We start from the raw sequence: 17,619 nt of genomic DNA on the forward strand, positions 1-17,619 counted from the left end.
TCACGTGAATGTTGAGAAATAAAGTAGCTGAAGACAATCTTGACTAATACAAGTGTCCACATCAAAATAGAGAGGCAATTGGTCCCCTTGTATGAAATCTCTCACAAGAGCATATCTTTGTTCTCATGTTAATTTGGTCTTGGTCGGGTTACAGCTTACCATATACCACAATTTGCAACACAGATATTCGAATGTCACATGGAGCTATGTTCCATTCCTTCTATTTAGTAGGGATTTGAATTTGACATTTTCATGGAGGTGTTTTTTACCTTCCACTAAAATAACATTCACATCCAACTATATCCCTCCAATTTTACCTAATAGACAAGAATAAGAAAATTACTCTTCTCGCTTTGAATTTTGCTCATTCCTTTAATTCAACGTGAGTTGACATTTTTAAGATTGGTTCAATCACTTTTTAATCCGGTTCAACCAACCTCAACGTGAATTAACTCAAGCTGAATTAAAGGAATGAGCAAAATTCAAAGTGGGAAGAGTAATTTTCCAAGGATAATCGACGGTTCTTGTGGGTATAGTGAAGTTCTTTATGGGCCCATATTGAGAGGCTTAGTACATAAGGCAACATAAGAAAATTGCTTCTTAAACTAAATGATTTGCTATCACACACGGAAAAGACATTCAATACCTTCAACTATAGTTAACTATAGTTCACCGCTTAATTTTCTTTTTTGGAGCGAACGGTAGTTAACTATTGTTGGGATATTTTTGTCGTTTTTTTTGGCAAGTTAGAATTCACATTTTTCGAGGTGAATAAGTGAGGTGTCCGAGGTTCGAACTTTGACCCCTGCATATAATAATGTATGTGCCTGCCAACTGAGATATACTCACGATGACTTTTACTTTTTTTTGGTTATTTCTATGTGTATGATAACAAATCATTTAAGGTAAACAACAATTTTCGTATATGGGGCCAATAGAAAACTATCAAGTTATCAACCCAAAATGGAGTTTAAGGAAGAAAAAAATAGTTTGAATTACAGGGTTCTCAATCAAATTAGAATTAGAAGTTAACTGTGTTGAGAAATTACTGGCTGCGAATTTTAAACTCACTCAAGTTGGTCTCCATAATTTTCCACTTACAGTTTAATTAGACCTTACAAGTAAATGCAATCCAAAAATATCTTCTGTCACACTGGTATTATGATGTGGAATGTCATAGAGATAGTTAATATGTCACCTCATATAAGGAGTTAAAAAAATGACAAATTATTGAATTCTTTCAATTTTAATGATGTTTTCTCTATTCATATAAATTTTAGAGAAAACATTTTCTTTTAAAAAAATAGGAGAGATTTGAAACACTCTTTGACCCTAGAATGTGCCATATACATATACACGATGATGTTGTTTTAATGTTCCTGTATAAATCTATTTTTATTTGTGGATTGTTGTACACTCTACATTTTTTCAATGGTAGTCAAAGTGATGTACTTATATCTTACATATGAGTCGACATTATTTCTTTCCGACTCTGATTTTATTTTGCTCTTTCTTGTTTATTTGGTTCATATCCTCTCATTTTTTTTCTCTTCAAATTGATATTACTACTTACTCATTCTTTTTCTGATCGACTTTTTTTTTATTCGGATACACATTATGAAATTTAGACAAGGAACCATAAAAATAAGATGTAGTGTGTGTTTGAAAACAGGTTTGGAAGCTCAAAACTAATTCCCAATACACTTTCACCGATTTGGCTGAAGCTGGAAAACATAACTTCTACCAAAACTTGATTTTCCACCGTGGTTTTGCAAGTTCCAACCCCATACCAAACACATGCGTAAATGTTTTAATATGACTAGTGTGTTGTTGGAATTAGGGTTTTTTAGAGTCATGGATCCCACACATTTATGCAGTCAACACATCAATGATCGTTGTTGGATCAAGTTCAAACGATTCAAATTGAAAGTTCAGTATTTCATATTTAAAAAATGAAAATATTTGTTCAAACCTAAATCCTGATCTCGATCTAACAATCGTCGATAGATGTATCGACTATATAAATGTGTGGGAATTCGTGTTACTGCAGGTTTTATATGTTCTACTTCTCTTTAACTTGCTTGCCATCAAATAAAACACGTGAGAATTGGTCAATATAGTACCAGATATGTACATAAGGAAAAGCCTCAAAAGATTTGTAACTTAGCTGTTCTTATCCCCTTGTTCTCATGCAAGGTCCTTCAATGCCTCTCTATACCGTTCTCTATCTTTTTTAGGCCTGCTTGTTATAAGAGCAAGGATATCATTGTCTCAGGACACTTTCCTTGGATTTGTATACTTTTCAAGACCTTAATATTGATCCTTTGTCCCACCACATCTAGACCTTTGATAGTGATATAGGAAATGTGGGGGGTGAAAATGTGCAGGAAAAATGTACCTTTTAGGTCCTCATTTTCTCAATAATTCAACTATATATGAATAAAGCTGACCCTTTCTTTCTTCTTTCTTTTTCAATGAGTTTATTTGATTTTGACACAAGAAACTGATCTACCATGTGCTATGAATTTATTTACCCCTTGATCAAAATGGCTAATATTTATATCTACTCATAAGTTTTGTACTGGCTTTATGTAGGTTTATTTATATGCAAAATATTATGGGTATTTGTCACTAACTATCAACATTTTTCATTATTTTCAAATGATCATTATCTTTTCTATGAGTTGTGTTTATCCAATTGGTTGTCTACATTATAGTATAAGTTTAAGGGTAATTGGTCCATTGAATCTTCGTTTTTTTCCCCCTTTTCTTTCACTTTTCTTTAATGGTTTCACATAATTTGAAATTATTTATTTAAGGCTCGATTGAAATTGTAATGTTGATCTTCCTATTCTTATGGGATTGGTCAATCCATTTTAAAATCTAGTTTAATTTTTTTTCTTTCACTTAGACCATCCAAAAATGGGAGTGTCTTAACTCTATAAACATAGTCACATGATAAGTACTTCCATTGTGGAGAAAAGAAAATTGATACCTAATGAGAAGAGTGTCTCAAATAGGTATGATCTCTTTGGGGTCATACTCCTTTTAAAGATTAAAATTTAAAATATAATGATATAGAGTTATTGATAGATGAATAGTGAGTACCATTTAAGAACTTTGTGTGTGATTATCAATCATGTTTAAAAAATTTGTGTGAAGTGCTAGATTGAAGGATTGAGCATTTATTATGTACCACATTAAACAATTATAAATGAGTGATGTATACATGTAAGACCTATTTAAGAACAAAAAAATGAGTTTCTCCATCGTAGATGCTCTTAGCTTTTTGGATTCAATGACATGTCAAGTTCTTTTTATTGATGTGCCAAACTTGGTAACGTGGAATCATTCATGTAAACTTGTATTATATTGGTTTTACGACACGTCAATTAAAAAAAACGTTTGTTGATCGTCTATTACTACTAAAAATGGATTGTCTCAATTGGGAAGGAAAAAATTGAGGAAATAATATAGTGATTTGATCATTGATCTCCACATAATTAATAGTTAAGATTAATGGTAGATTTTGACATTTGATAATGTAAAGATCAATGGTTAATATTTTTTTATCCTTGCGTACCTAAGATTGTTGGCTTGTGGATTATATTGTTGTTCGTCTGTTATGGTCCACCGTTTATTCATCTCCATTGGAGTGGGGTGATGGTGTACTTGTGTATGCTTCGACGCTCAAGTTTGTGAGGGTTCAAGGGTGATTGACCCATTGAATTTTCTTCTCTGTATTGGATTTAAAAAAGAATATTCTAATAGTCTAACTCAATTGGATCATTCTCCTTCTCTGTATTTTTTGAATTGTCAACTCAATTCAATCAAGATGCGGTTATTTTGACATCATTCATAAGTAGCACCGGAATAAACTAATACCAGAATGCACACGAGTAGCACCACAAATTCAATATATTTTGCCAAAGTTTTTTTTTTTTGAAGAGCACCTCCATAGAACTACACAATTGCACTTGTTAAGAAAATGTCATTTGCACTTGTTAACAGAATGTTTGCCTACCAAGCAATTGTGGAACTACACAGTTGCACTTTTTTTAACGAGTACCTCCATAGAACTACACAATAAAAATGGTGAAGAGAAAAAAAATGTGGGAACGAAGAGTAGACGATGAAATAGAAAAAATAGGGGCAAATTTAGAATTGTATTATTAATGTGTTTCATTTCATTGGATACACCCCCAAATTTGAGGAATGGAAAATTGATTGAATTAGTGGTATTAGATGGAATGTGTTTGATTACTCTCCATTTCATTCTATTCTTTTATACAAAACCAAACAATATAACCATATTCTATCCCACTTCATTCCATTCCACCATTCTCTACCAATTCAAACATAGCCTTAAAATTTGTTATCTAAAGACATCTATTTTGCTCTATGCAATAAATAGTTGAAGATATTTTTGATAAACCAATCATCAATGTTGTATTGAACTTTACAAACATAATAAAATTCAGATTGAGACTAACCCACTCAACCTTACAAAATTCGGCTTATAAGATCATGATTGTTCCTGACTTCCCGTTTATAAACATATTGTCATGTCATGTCTCATGTAATATAAGACTTTTAACACACTTTTCACGTCAATGACCTCACATTTAAAGCATGGTTCCATAATGAAAACTTTGATATCATATTATTATTATTCGGGTTAGGCAGACAAAATTCGCGGCTGCAATCAAATGTAGCTCATTTTCAAAGAACTCTCATCTAATTGCAGGGGGATCCACCAATTCAAAAGAACACTAGACATAGTACTACTAGTACCAACAAGGCAACAACACACTCGCGTGACATTTTATTACTTTATCAATTCATTGATTTTTTTAGGCTTAATTGCACTTTTGGCCCCCTAACTTTCCAAAAGTTGTGGTTATGGCCCCTAACTAATTTAAATACAAAACGGCCCCTTAAGTATTGAATCTTTGTCTGTTTTGGTCCTCTGATCCATTTTTGACTTGGTCGTTGATGACGTGGCACCCAAACCCCTTAAGTTAGGTGCCACGAGGATATTTTTTTAATTTCTTGCAGTCATTTTTAAATTGGAAGAAATTAAAAAAAAATGGAAAAAGAAAATATTAAGGCAGGTCACGTGACTTCTTCCATTGTTCGCTTCTTCTCCATTTCCAGAAAACGATTTTGGAGAAGATCAGATAACTTTAATTTTAACTACTTCTGAAGTCAATCACATGTTCTATTATTGACGTGCAAATCTTTCTACTATGACAGTGTATCAAAATCAAAATTAAACACAAACAAGTAAATTCAATTGCAATATCAATAGATTAATTTTAAACATTGGTTTTAACTATGCATATTATACCTCAGGGTGATACTGAAGGCCATAGAATTTGGCGGAGGGGTTCTCGATGGCAGCGACGAAGCCTTGTTGACTCCGTGCCACTACATTGAAACCAGAAGGAAGAGTAACAGCTTCATCACCGTGACTCATCCAAACAATCTGATTATGTCCAACTTTGTCAGCAGGAAAAAGAGCAGAGGCGTTTTCGACCTTAATTTCCATCCAACCATACTCCTGCGTGTTACCGACGCGGACTTCACTGCTAAGACAGCTGACAAGAAGCTAAAGACTGTAGCAGATACCGAGAACAGGTACGACATCAGACTGATCCCATTGAAGAAAGCCGTTGGGGAAGGAAGGTGAATCGGGAGTGGGAACAGAGTGGGGACCACCGGAGAGAATGACGAGGGAGGCGTTGAGTTCAGTGATGGATTGAAGAGAAGAAGTGCCGTTGAGACAGAGAGAGAAAACGGAGAGGCTTCGGATACGGCGAGTGATGAGGTGAGTGTATTGGGAACCGAAGTCGAGGATGAGAACAAGGTCTGATTTTACTTGTTTTGGATCTATTGTCATGGCTACGCTGCTTCAAGCTTTCTTCCAACTGACAAAGATTTAAAATGGTTTCTTTTTCTTTTTCCTTTTTTTTTTAAATTTCTTCCATTTTTTTTAATTTCTTCCAATTTAAAAATGGCTGCAATAATTAAAAAAAAATTATCCACGTGGCACCTAACTTAAGGGTTTTGGGTGCCACGTCATCAACGACCAAGTCAAAAATGAACCAGGGGGCCAAAACTGACAAAGATTCAATACTTAAGGGGCCGTTTTGTATTTAAATTAGTTAGGGGGCCAAACCGCAACTTTTGGAAAGTTAGGGGGCCAAAAGTGCAATTAAGCTATTTTTTTAATACCAGGAGTATTATGTAGTTTATATTTCTAACACTCTGTCTAATATTTATTCCTTTATTCAATTAAATTCATGTGGTATCACACATTTTAAAAATAAATTTGAAATAAAGTAGTGTTACTCACTAAATAAAAATACGAGTGTAGAAATTAAAAAAATTCTGTTCTTCACCTTTACCATCTTTCAATATTTTAAATCCTCCACAGTTTAGGTTGCACCTTTTTTCCTGCACCTGTATCTACTATTACTACCTCACTGCCTTTGTCCTTGTCTTTGTTGATAAAAGTGAAACTTTTCAGTTTTTTTTTGAAATATAGCGCACACACACACACGTATTGAGATTCCCGATTCAACTCTTTTTCCCAAACACCCAAAAGTCCAAAACAACACAAACCTCAACACGTAATAAATACTTAAACAAATTTCTTTAAAAAAATAAAAAATTACTTAAACAAACAAATCTGTAAAAAAAAATTAAATGAGTACTCCATATCTTAGATACTTTTTCTATATAAATATCTTAGATACTTTTTCTATATAATACCCCTTCTCAAATTATAATATATACTCCATCCGGTCACATATATAAGCAAAAAGTAACTTTTTAGGTTCATTGAATGACTAATGTATATGATCTATAAATGTGACTAGATGCAATAATTATTCAGTGAACCTAAAAAGTTGATTTTTGCTTATAAATGTGATCGGAGGGAGTATATATATTTTTTAAATTTAGACCCAAATTATAAGTCATGTTACATACTTCCTCCGGTCACTATTATAAACAAAAATCAACTTTTTAGATTCATTCATTAAATGATGTATTTGATCAATAATATAAATTAACTACATCATTTAATAAATGAATCTAAAAAATTGATTTTTGCTTATAATAGTGACCGGAGGAGTATATATGAACTTTAATGTTATTTTTCTTATTATACCTTTAACGGGCTATAATTTTAAACTGATAAAAACATCAACTATAATAGAGTGTATTCTAATAAATAATTTTCACATTTCACGGAGTTACTGTTACAGAACCAAACACACACTTGCATTCACACAACACAAAGTTCTAAACTTTCAAATGTCAGAAAGACACAACATGATTCCAAACACCACTGAACCTCAACTCACAATCTTGTCCTGCTTCACTTTCACTTTCCGGTGAGTTTTTTGCCTTTCATTGTTCCTTTAGTTTTAGTTCTACTTGTTTCATTTTTTTTCAATCAATATTTCATGTTTTTTAAGGTTGCTATATTTGAATGTAACAATGGTGTTTTATTTTAAGTGTTAAACTATTACATTGTTATCTCAAGTGTTAAAAATCTAATCTTTTTCCAAAAAGGAACTTTTTTTTTTGTGTGTGGTTAGGAAAACCCATTTCATCAAATGTATTATTGTGCATGATTTTGCAACTTTTTTTTGCTTTTTTGTTGAAGAAAGAATGAAGGGTCACTATTAGATTGATGTGTAAAAATTCAAAATTTGAACTTTTTTACAATGGAATTATCAACAAACACTAAACCAGTGAAACCCAACTCAAATATATCAGAAATGGTTTACAAATTTGCCAAAGTTTGTAGATTGAAATCTATTGGGGTTTTCTCATCTGAAATCCCTAATCTTCAACATTTGCATAAACCCTTTTTCAATGAGGTGCTTCTGAGTGGAAATAGTAGTGAAGAGATCAAATGCTATGATCAAAAAGTTCATGCTCATAACATTGAAGTGAAAATCAAAGAAGATGCTAGTGGTGGTGATTTGGTGATCTTGAATAAGATATTTGATGCTGTTTTAGATTTGAAATTTGCATATCTTAAGCTTCAACAAGCTCACATCCCGTATGATCCGAAAAAGATTGTTGCTGCTGATGATCTTGTTGTTGCTGAGATTGAGAAGCTTTGCAAGTTCAAGAGTGAGTTTAAGGAGAAGGAATCTAAGAAGGCAATTATCAATGCTGAACTTTCTGATCTTTTGTTGAAAGAGATTGTGGTAAAAGAAGTTTTTCTAGGGAAACTTAAGACTCGAAAAAGTGCGAAAGATTCAAAGCTTCTTCGGTTGCGGCGATTGCTTCATGATTTGGAAATAGGGAACACAAATCTGAATGAGAAAATCAGACAGATAAGGTTAGAGGATAGGAAAAAATCAAGTGTTTCGAGTGTTGATAAATTTCAGGATGTGTTTAAGGCTGCTTCAAAATCTATTCATGATTTCATGAAACCGTTGATTAGTTTGATGAAAGCTTCTGGATGGGATCTTGAAATGGCAACAAAGTCGATTGAAAGCGATGCTGTTTATTCAAAAAGATGCGACAAGAAGTATGCTTTTGAGGCCTACATTGCACGAAGAATGTTTCATGGTAATGCATTAACTTCTTATGATGTGAGTGATGTTCTGAAGTTTGATGACCCGTTCGACGCACTGATGGAGAATCCAGACTCAGATTTTGCGAAATTTTGCCAAGCAAAGTATCTTTTGGTTGTTCATCCTGAAATGGAAGTGTCATTCTTTGGCAGTTCAGATTACCGAAAATTCATAATGAGTGGCAAGCATCCAAGAACGGAGTTCTATCAATTATTTGCGAAAATGGCAAAATGGATTTGGATTTTACTAGGTTCTGCAGTCCCAATCGATCCTAATGCAACCATGTATTCTGTGAGCAGAGGAAGCATGTTCTCAAGCTTGTACATGGAATCTGTTGACGAAGAAAACGTGTTCTCGGTTCCTTCAGACGAAGAACGAGCGACCTATAAAGTTCAGTTTATGATCATGCCGGGGTTTAAAATTGGACCAATGTTTGTGAAGTCTCGAGTTTATCTTTCACAACATCATTCAAGCTCAATGGTGGCTACTTTAACCGGTAATTTGGCTAACAGAACCACATAATTTGGTGTTTGAATGCTTCTGATGGTACCTTAGCTAGTCAAGATAGCAATGAATATCAGGATATGCTAGAGCTTTGATCCACAAGCTCTATATTTTGTAACCTTAATGACCTGAATACCTGATATATCTTTAGTTACTTTAATTACTGCACTGTATTTTCTTTTAACCCCTTTAAAATTTCTCTATAAACTGTATAAACTGTAAATAGATGGTTAACTGAACTTTTTTATGACGATTTACTGAAGTGGATGGCTAAACTCCTGTTGAGGTGTTTATAAAGTGTTTCTTATAAACCTTATGCCCAAAAAAAATTGCTCACTTCCAACTTCATGGAACTACAAAATTGAAAACTTGTGTAAAAATAAACAATTTGATCAATATCTATTTATATTGATTCATTACTCTTTAAGCTTGTCATATTCCTCATTATCTGGAGAAAACAAGTCCTTGCAAAGCTCACCATAAAACCTAGAAACTAAGTCAATGAAGACAGGACACTTGAGATTCTTCCAACAGTATAGAAGTTCTTCAACATCCATCAAGTCCTTAGTCTTCCCTTCTGCCACAATCATCTCTGCCAAATAGTTCTCGAAACTCCTGCATGCGTCTTCCACTTCTTCGCTAGAAGGTTCGTTTTTTGAACCTTCAGTTTGGTTTTTCCCTACACAAGCCGGTGTAAGTGGTGATGGAAAGATTGGAGTTTCCTGCACGTTTGAAGGGCTCTTGAAGCTTTGCAACATGTCGTAGTCTCTGGATTTCTTTGGGGAACAAAACACCGATAACAAAGAAGACATTGGTTTTGATGGGGAAGAGGGTTTTGGGGATTTAGATTTTCTAAGAGCTCTTATAAATACAAGTTTCTTGGGTTTAAGTTTGAAGAAAAATATTAGTTTTTTGCATGGTTTGAGAAACTTGGATTTAAAGATACTCAATGCTTTCACTTTCATCTCTAGTAAGTAAAGGAGAGTGTTGTTGAAGAAACTTTAGTACTTTTGTGGGATGATTGCTTTTGTTGCTTGTACTAGAGTAGTGGATGTTTGTTGAGACCAAAGTTGTTGTAGAGGGAGAGAAAGTGGGAAATGGATCCTATGTGATTGCAAATTTACAAACCCACGAATCTCAACCGTCTGATGAAGGTTGAATGGTTGAAATAACTATGTTTTAAAGTTGATTTGTAGAGTTTAAGTACTGGTCGTTGGATGAAGATTGAACAACAGACGACTAAGGATTTTAGTCTCTTTATCGCGGAAAATCTAGGTGGGAGATAGAGAGGGGGAGGGAGAGATTGTGATGTTAGTTAGAGAGAGGGGGGAGTATATTGGTGTGATGATTTAGAGGAAGTGATGTCTTTAATAAGTTGTGATTCTTGTGTAGGAATATAAGTTGGTGAGTGTGGGCTTCACGTTTTTGAGTGATGGAATTGGAATGGAAATGGCATGGCAATAAGATGGATGCATTTCAACACATTGCACGCGTTAATAGAAGCAGACTTGTCTTTAGCTTTGTAATGTGACCATTTCTTTTAATTTAAAAAAGCATTTTAGTTAGATCAAAATACACACATAGTTGATTAAACATTATTCTTTTTTTTTTTTGAAAGAAAGAAAGATGATTAAACATTATTCTATTAAAGTCCTTTTTTTTCATACGTATGAACTAAAAAAAAAAAACATTATCCTATGATTAGAATACTATGAGTTAGGTTAGCTAGAAGTTAACAGACAATTTATATATGAAAAGTTCTATTATTTAGACACAAAAATCGTCACCATACACAAATGGGTGTAGATGTTGGATCCGAGGAGTGTGAACCATATGTGCCTTCAAAAGATATACGGTGTTGTTGGAAAATTTTACCCTATATCCCAACAGTTATACTTCTTCCCTTAGAAATCATAAAAAATACCAATTTTACCCCTTTTTAATATCTATTCACCTATCATCATGCGTTTATGGAATTGCAAATACAACATAAGAATTAGCAACCAATCTGAAATCAAATGACGTATCATAATTGAAAATAACATAATTGATTTCAGATTTGTTGCTAATTCTTGTGTTGTATTTTCAATTCCAAAAACATATGATGATGGGTGAATGAGTACAATTTCAAAAAGGGGTGAAATTGGTATCTTTTATGATTTGTAGGGGTAGAAGTACCACTGTTGGGGTGTAGGGTAAATTTTCACAGTGTTATGTTTGATTCTCTCATATGAAATATGGCCCAAAGGTTGTATATTTGTCATAAATTAAAAGTTGTACCCCCTCTAATTACTATAAAAGTTGTACCCTCTCTAATCACTATTATAGCAAATATCTACATTTTAGGTACATTCAATTAATGATGCATGTAGTCTATAATATAGACACATACATCATTTATTGAATGAATCTAAAAAATACATTTTTGTTTATAATAGTGACTGAAGGGTGTATTTTATTTTTCTTACACTAAAGGTCTGTTGTTTAAGTATTTTAAAATCATTTTGGATCTAAATAATTTAAAGATTATTCTTCAACTGCATTTAAGAAAACCATAATCATGGTTGAAACAATGAGAAACTAGAAAAGGACTAGAAAACAGTATAGTACAAGACATGAAATAGACAATGATCATGTAAATACAATGAGAAACTAGTTAATCAACATGAAGATGTCACTTTGAATATTGAGCAAAATAGGACCACTCATGTGGAAGTGAATGAAGATCCAGTTCACATTGGAATCAATGTAGAGAATAGAGGAAGTAATGTTTATCATGAATCTAGGGAGGAAAATGATGGTGCGAGCTCATATGCCTCAAAGTTTGTGGATGCTAGTACTTAATTAAATGAACATGAAGAGGACAATCAGTCTAAACAAGGATCCAGTCAACAAACAAGCACAAGGATTAAAAAACACATGCATTTTTTGAATGAATCAAGGGTCAATCTTGAATATTTGTCTGCAAGAATAAAACATGAACAACTTATTGATGGGGCTATTGCTGTAGAAGAGCACAATAACATAGAAGAATAGAAGAATATGGATTTAGAAAGAAATAGGATCAGAATTAGCCTAAGAAGAAGAATCGACAACATCTTACTACAAGTGGGAGAAAATATGTAACTAGATCAAAGGGTTGGGACATCCAAACCTTTTAAATGAAGTGTTTCTATTGACATATCAAAAGGTCACCATTGAATCCCACAGGTGGAGGTGGGTCAACCACATGTGTCGTGCTCGTCCGGTATAGTGATGGGTGTTGTTCAGGCCTAAACCTCACACTGCTACTCAAGCGCATCTGATGCAAGGTCAACCACATGTGTCGTGCTCGTTCGGTATAGTGATGGGTGTTGTTCAGGCCTAAACCTCACACTGCTACTCAAGCGCATCTGATGTAGGGTCAACCACATGTGTCGTGCTCGTCTGTGAAGTTCCTATCACATTGTCGTGCGTACGTGAAACCCTTTTAGTAGGAGAGTTTTCCACAATATTTGCTCTGCATACGATATTTGTTTAGGTCGACCTGTCGAGCCTGAGCATACATCTATTGTCAGCTATATCTACGCAACAAACAACAAAAAAGCAATAAAAAATTCATTAAGCATTTCAACAAACACTAGAAGCACAAAATATACATACCATGTCCATTGTGTTATTTCAATTCTTAAACTACCACATTGAGTTAAAACTATATTGGGTTAAATATGTTTTTGGTCCCTAAATATACCAACTTTTCATTTTAGTCCCTAAAAAATTTTCCTTCAATTTTTAGTCCCTATAAAATTTCCGGTCACTACTTTTGGTCCCTATTTTTAAATCAATTTTTGTATATTTTTTTAATGAAATTGTGCAGAAATGTGTAGAATATTGTAAAAATCAGACCATAAAAAATTATAATTAAAAAAAACAGAAATTAAATATGAATTTTTAAGTGTCAAAAATATAAAAATTCATATTTAATTCATGTTTGGTTAAAAAATTCTAATTTTTTGGAAGAGATTCTTATAATATTATAGATTTTTTTGCAAAATTTTCTTAGAAAATATGAATTCTACATATGAGTTTGCTTTAAAGGAGGGACAAAAATGAAGATGAAAAACTTTTGAAGGACTAAAAGTTGAAGAATTTTTTTAGAGGGACTATAACAAAAAATTGACATATTTATAGGGACAAAAAAACATATTTAATCCAACTATATTTACAGTCAAAACTAGCAAGTAATTGATAAACAACTACCAAAGTAAGACATCAATTTCATAATAAAAACTCTAACATATAATTAGAAATAAAAAAATACCAAACATATAAAACTTACCATGTGTATGCCTAGGGATTTTGAAAACTTATTATTTAATTGATTCATTGCCTTTTTTTCTTTTTGAATGGCAAATATAATATATATATATATATATATATATATATATATATATATATATATATATATATATATATGTATGTATATGTATGTATAATAAAAAGAGAGGAAAGAGTAGTACAAAATATACAAATGAAGCCGTCGAAACGGAACTCCTACAAACCCCCACTACAGGGGACCACCCGAAGCCCCACAAGCGAGGCCGGAGGCTCACCACCCCAAAAGAAAAAGGAACACAAAAACACCAAAAGAAAAAGGAGGCACCAACTCGCCGGGAGCAGCGGAACAGCCAACACCTGCAGGCAGCAGAGAAAACAACAAAAATAACCAGAAGGCCACCCCGGGAAGGAAGGGGAGATATAACCACACCCAACCCCGCAGGCAACCCCAGGAAACCAGACCACCACAAAACCCTACCGATTCAAACACAGGACGGGCTGCACCTCCCACTCATAGAGGGAGCAGGAACTAGCAGGACACTTAGCCCGAAACAACTTCCAAGCTAAGAGTTTAACTCTATCCACCACTGGTTCATCACGGAGTAAGCCACCAGCAAAGATAAGGTCGTTCCGGGAATATGATGGAGGTTGATTTGTTTGCGTAGGGAGGGAGTATGATTTGTTTTTTAATGCCTTTGAATATGTGATGAGTGTTGTTTCTGCTGATATAGCCTCACATCAGAACGAAAATTAATTATCGTTCAACTACGAGCGACAATTAACTGTTGCTTAATAACGAATGGTAATTAATTGTTGAAAGGGACATTTTGGTCAATTTGGAGTGCTAGAGAGGAAAGCATAGGTGCATAAAGAGTAATTTCTTTATATAAAAAAGGGTGAATGTTTGTTGGGCTTAAGTCGGTTAGTGTTTGAGGTCTTTATATACGATTTTCTATATATACACCCACAAAAAGCCTTTCTATATACCCCTATCAAAAAATTGGTCCCCTACAAGTCTGGCCCCTAGGCCATCGCACCCTCGACCTATGGTCAAGACTGGGCCTGACTTTAGCATAGAAAATGATGTAATTATGACTTTAATAAGTGTTTGACTTGTACTTTCAAATAGAAATGATGAGCACTTGTTAGCATTAAACAATAAAATAGACAAAGAAATCTACCAAAAAAAACAGACAATAAAAAAGGAGGAAAGAATAGAAAGAAAAAGAAGTAAACGAATCTAATACTTTGAGAGATGGTTAAGGAAGCACTAGGCATGTGGGGGTATGTTGGATAAAAAGGCAAAGAATGCTATCATTCATAAAGCCAAAAATTGGGGAATTAATGGGTCTCAATCAATGATTATTTGTTCAAGGTCAAATATTATACACCACCCAAACACAGCGTGGAGAACCATATTATGAGTTTCAATTCTTCAACTGCCAGCAAAAATATTGAGGTGCAGTGCAGTCCAGACATAACAAAGATACAATACGTAAGCAAAGAAGGAATGCAATCTAATTACTACTATTCACTAGGACATGATGTAACACAGAACATGATGCAAAACTATATAAACTTGTTAGTCAAAATTTTAGATATATTTAACTCATTCTTTTGTAAGTTAAGATATTGGTCTGTCCCTTTCAAAAAAAGAGATAGACAACAAAAAAAAAAACGACATATTTGTCTAACGGGCACAAATAAAAAGATTTTATACCATGTACGAATGTCTTTTTTACTATTAAATCAATAAATTACATCATATCTTTTTTAGTTTAATGGTGAAATTTATTAATTTAACGGTGAAAATTAACTTGTGCATGATACAAAATTTGTTTCACTTGTACACCATAAAATTGTCAATTTTTAATATAGTCTTTTACAGTTAGTGAAATTTACAAAAATATCACTAAATCATGTGTCTTTTTTCCTAATTAATAGCTTCCATTCTCAAAATTATGAAATCTATATCATTTTTTATGGAAATAATGAAGTGTGTATAACATTTTTTATATCATATAGAAGCATAAAATTAGGTAAAAATGTTGTTGCATAGTAATGTCTTCTAGACATTTCCTTAGACTTTGACCTTCTATAGTCCAACAGTAGTCCCACAGTGAAACACCTATGATCATCAATATATATACGCTTTTAGCATGCAACTTTTTAAGAGGATTGTACCAACATATTTGAGTGTTCTTAATTTCAACTTCAGAAGCAACAATTTTATCTTTTATTTTTGGTAGAAAACCTTCACTAACCATCTAAGCCTCAAGTATTTTCTTGGCATCTCCTTTTCCATAATGATAAATAGTGTATATTAGGAAAAGTTTCATGCACAACTATATATCATAGTTTTTTTTAGGAAACTATAGTATATATCACACTTGTTACTATATGAAGTTGATTATTTAGATGAGCATGAATATAGAAAACTAATAATGTCATAGTAATGTAAAACAGTTGTGCATGTTTGCTGGTTAGCAATGATGAGAGAAAGTAATTTGGTAGACAAACTTGGTCCCTTTGCTTTAATTTTATGACTTTTATAATGGACCAACAAAACTTTATATTTTTCATCTTATAAACCAAATTTTCTAGCCTTACACATCTTTCATTGAAATTGTGAGATTCAAAGGGTGTGTGCTTAGATCAATTATCTCTTATGGGAAACAACAGGTTCAAATTTTCAGATATGATACCAAATGCTTGGTTTTACAAGCTTAAAGATATGAGCAAATCATCAAGGAAGAGAAATGGTTCTCATCATGTTATGAAGAACAAAGCTATATCTTCACCAACAACATCTCAAAGGTCTCATTCAAGCTATTCACAATATTTCTCAAATGAACCAAAAAGGAATGGTAAGCTATTCAACACACCAATTCAGACCAAAGATTTGAACATTCCATTATTTAATGATTCACCAAGAAGGTCTTCAAAGAGAAGGGCTAAAAGAAAAACCATTTACAAGCCTTCTCAACCATTTGATCAAGTTCAATCACAAGAACATGATTTGTCTTCAATTGAAAATTCTTCTTCTGAGTCTTATCATAATCAATGTGTTTCTTCTGAATCTGAATTTTGTGATAGCTTTTCTGTTCCTGATTTGCTTAACTGTAGTTGTAGAGTTAGTTCTTCAACTAATGATATCATCATAGACATGAACAATGAATCTTTTCAAGGCAATTCTAAAAACTTAGATGGTTTTGATGCATTTTCACAACTTGGTTTAGCTCCAATATTGACAAAGCAAGTGAAATTTGAAGAAAAGATTGCTAAGGTGACCGAATCGCGAAGTAGTTCAACTGAATCAGACGAGCGAAAAATCGATCATTCATTCTCTACCAAAGTTAGTCAAAGAAGGAGAAGAAAAAGTCAGATAGCCAGAAAAACTTCTCCTAATTCTCAAGGTATAAAGCTTAGAGTGAATTCTCCAAAACTTGTTAGCAAAAAAATTCAAGCTAGTGCAAGAAAGAGTATTTCAAAGAATGATGCAGGGTTTGTAGATGGATTTGCTGTTGTTAAGTCTTCAATTGATCCAATAAGTGATTTCAAAGAATCAATGGTGGAGATGATTGTGGAGAATAATATAAGGGAATCAAAGGATTTGGAGGATTTACTTGCTTGCTATCTTTCTCTTAATTCAAGTGAATATCATGATGTTATAGTTAAAGCTTTTGAGCAAATTTGGTATGACATGGCCCAACTTAGAATGTAAAGATCTTATTATTTTCAATGCATGTTTATAAGTCTTGTAATTAATTACAACCACTTTATGGATTAAACTTCTGTTCTGATTCTTCCTGAATATCAGTATTCCAAATTTAGTATCTCAAATGATTTTATTTTTTGTTTGCAATTTTTGAAAACTTGAAATGTGCATGGCAATATGGAATCTTGTGTCATGAAAAAAAATTAGTTATCACACTTGCATAAGAATTTTGTTATGTATTGTGATAACTGTCTCAGGTTTCAGCCAAAATCTCTAGGTGTGAATTAAGTTTGCAATTGTTGAAGTTGTTTGAATTTTTCTAGTCAGTGTAAATTAAATATCTTCCATATTGAATATTTAGATAAATCTTGATTGATTAATAAAAAAAAAAATTGTCATGCAAAAAAAGATAGTGCAAAATAAAAAAACTGAGAAAATTGGTCCCTTATATGAAGTTTTACATTATAAACAAGTCAC

The 17,619-nt window shown here is 33.0% G+C and overlaps 3 protein-coding genes across 4 annotated transcripts; 2 read left to right on the forward strand and 1 right to left on the reverse strand.

Moving 5' to 3' along the window:
• The first annotated feature begins 7,241 nt into the window (after nt 1-7,241).
• On the forward strand, nt 7,242-9,267 carry LOC146923510 (MYB family transcription factor). Its single transcript, XM_085708662.1, has one exon. It carries the CDS (start codon nt 7,740-7,742, stop codon nt 9,123-9,125), a length of 1,386 nt encoding a protein of 461 aa, XP_085564788.1. The 5' UTR covers nt 7,242-7,739; the 3' UTR covers nt 9,126-9,267.
• Nucleotides 9,268-9,360: 93 nt separating this feature from the next.
• Nucleotides 9,361-10,489, reverse strand: OFP17 (ovate family protein 17). The gene has a single exon (XM_085708664.1). The coding sequence runs from the start codon at nt 10,070-10,072 to the stop codon at nt 9,524-9,526; it is 549 nt and encodes a 182-aa protein (XP_085564790.1). The 5' UTR covers nt 10,073-10,489; the 3' UTR covers nt 9,361-9,523.
• Nucleotides 10,490-15,577: 5,088 nt separating this feature from the next.
• Nucleotides 15,578-17,215, forward strand: LOC146923512 (transcription repressor OFP3-like). 2 transcript variants are annotated; one of them, XM_085708666.1, is made up of 2 exons: nt 15,592-16,291; nt 16,664-17,215. In XM_085708666.1, the coding sequence occupies exons 1-2, from the start codon at nt 16,093-16,095 to the stop codon at nt 17,146-17,148; spliced, it is 684 nt and encodes a 227-aa protein (XP_085564792.1). In that variant the 5' UTR covers nt 15,592-16,092; the 3' UTR covers nt 17,149-17,215. The 2 variants fall into 2 exon arrangements, with proteins under 2 accessions (XP_085564791.1, XP_085564792.1); XM_085708665.1 differs by having other exon boundaries at nt 15,578-17,215.
• The last annotated feature ends 404 nt before the right edge of the window (nt 17,216-17,619 follow it).

Source organism: Medicago sativa, chromosome 5, assembly GCF_051527215.1.
Source record: "Medicago sativa cultivar Bolivia chromosome 5, Bolivia_mono, whole genome shotgun sequence".
Taxonomy (NCBI): domain Eukaryota; kingdom Viridiplantae; phylum Streptophyta; class Magnoliopsida; order Fabales; family Fabaceae; genus Medicago; species Medicago sativa.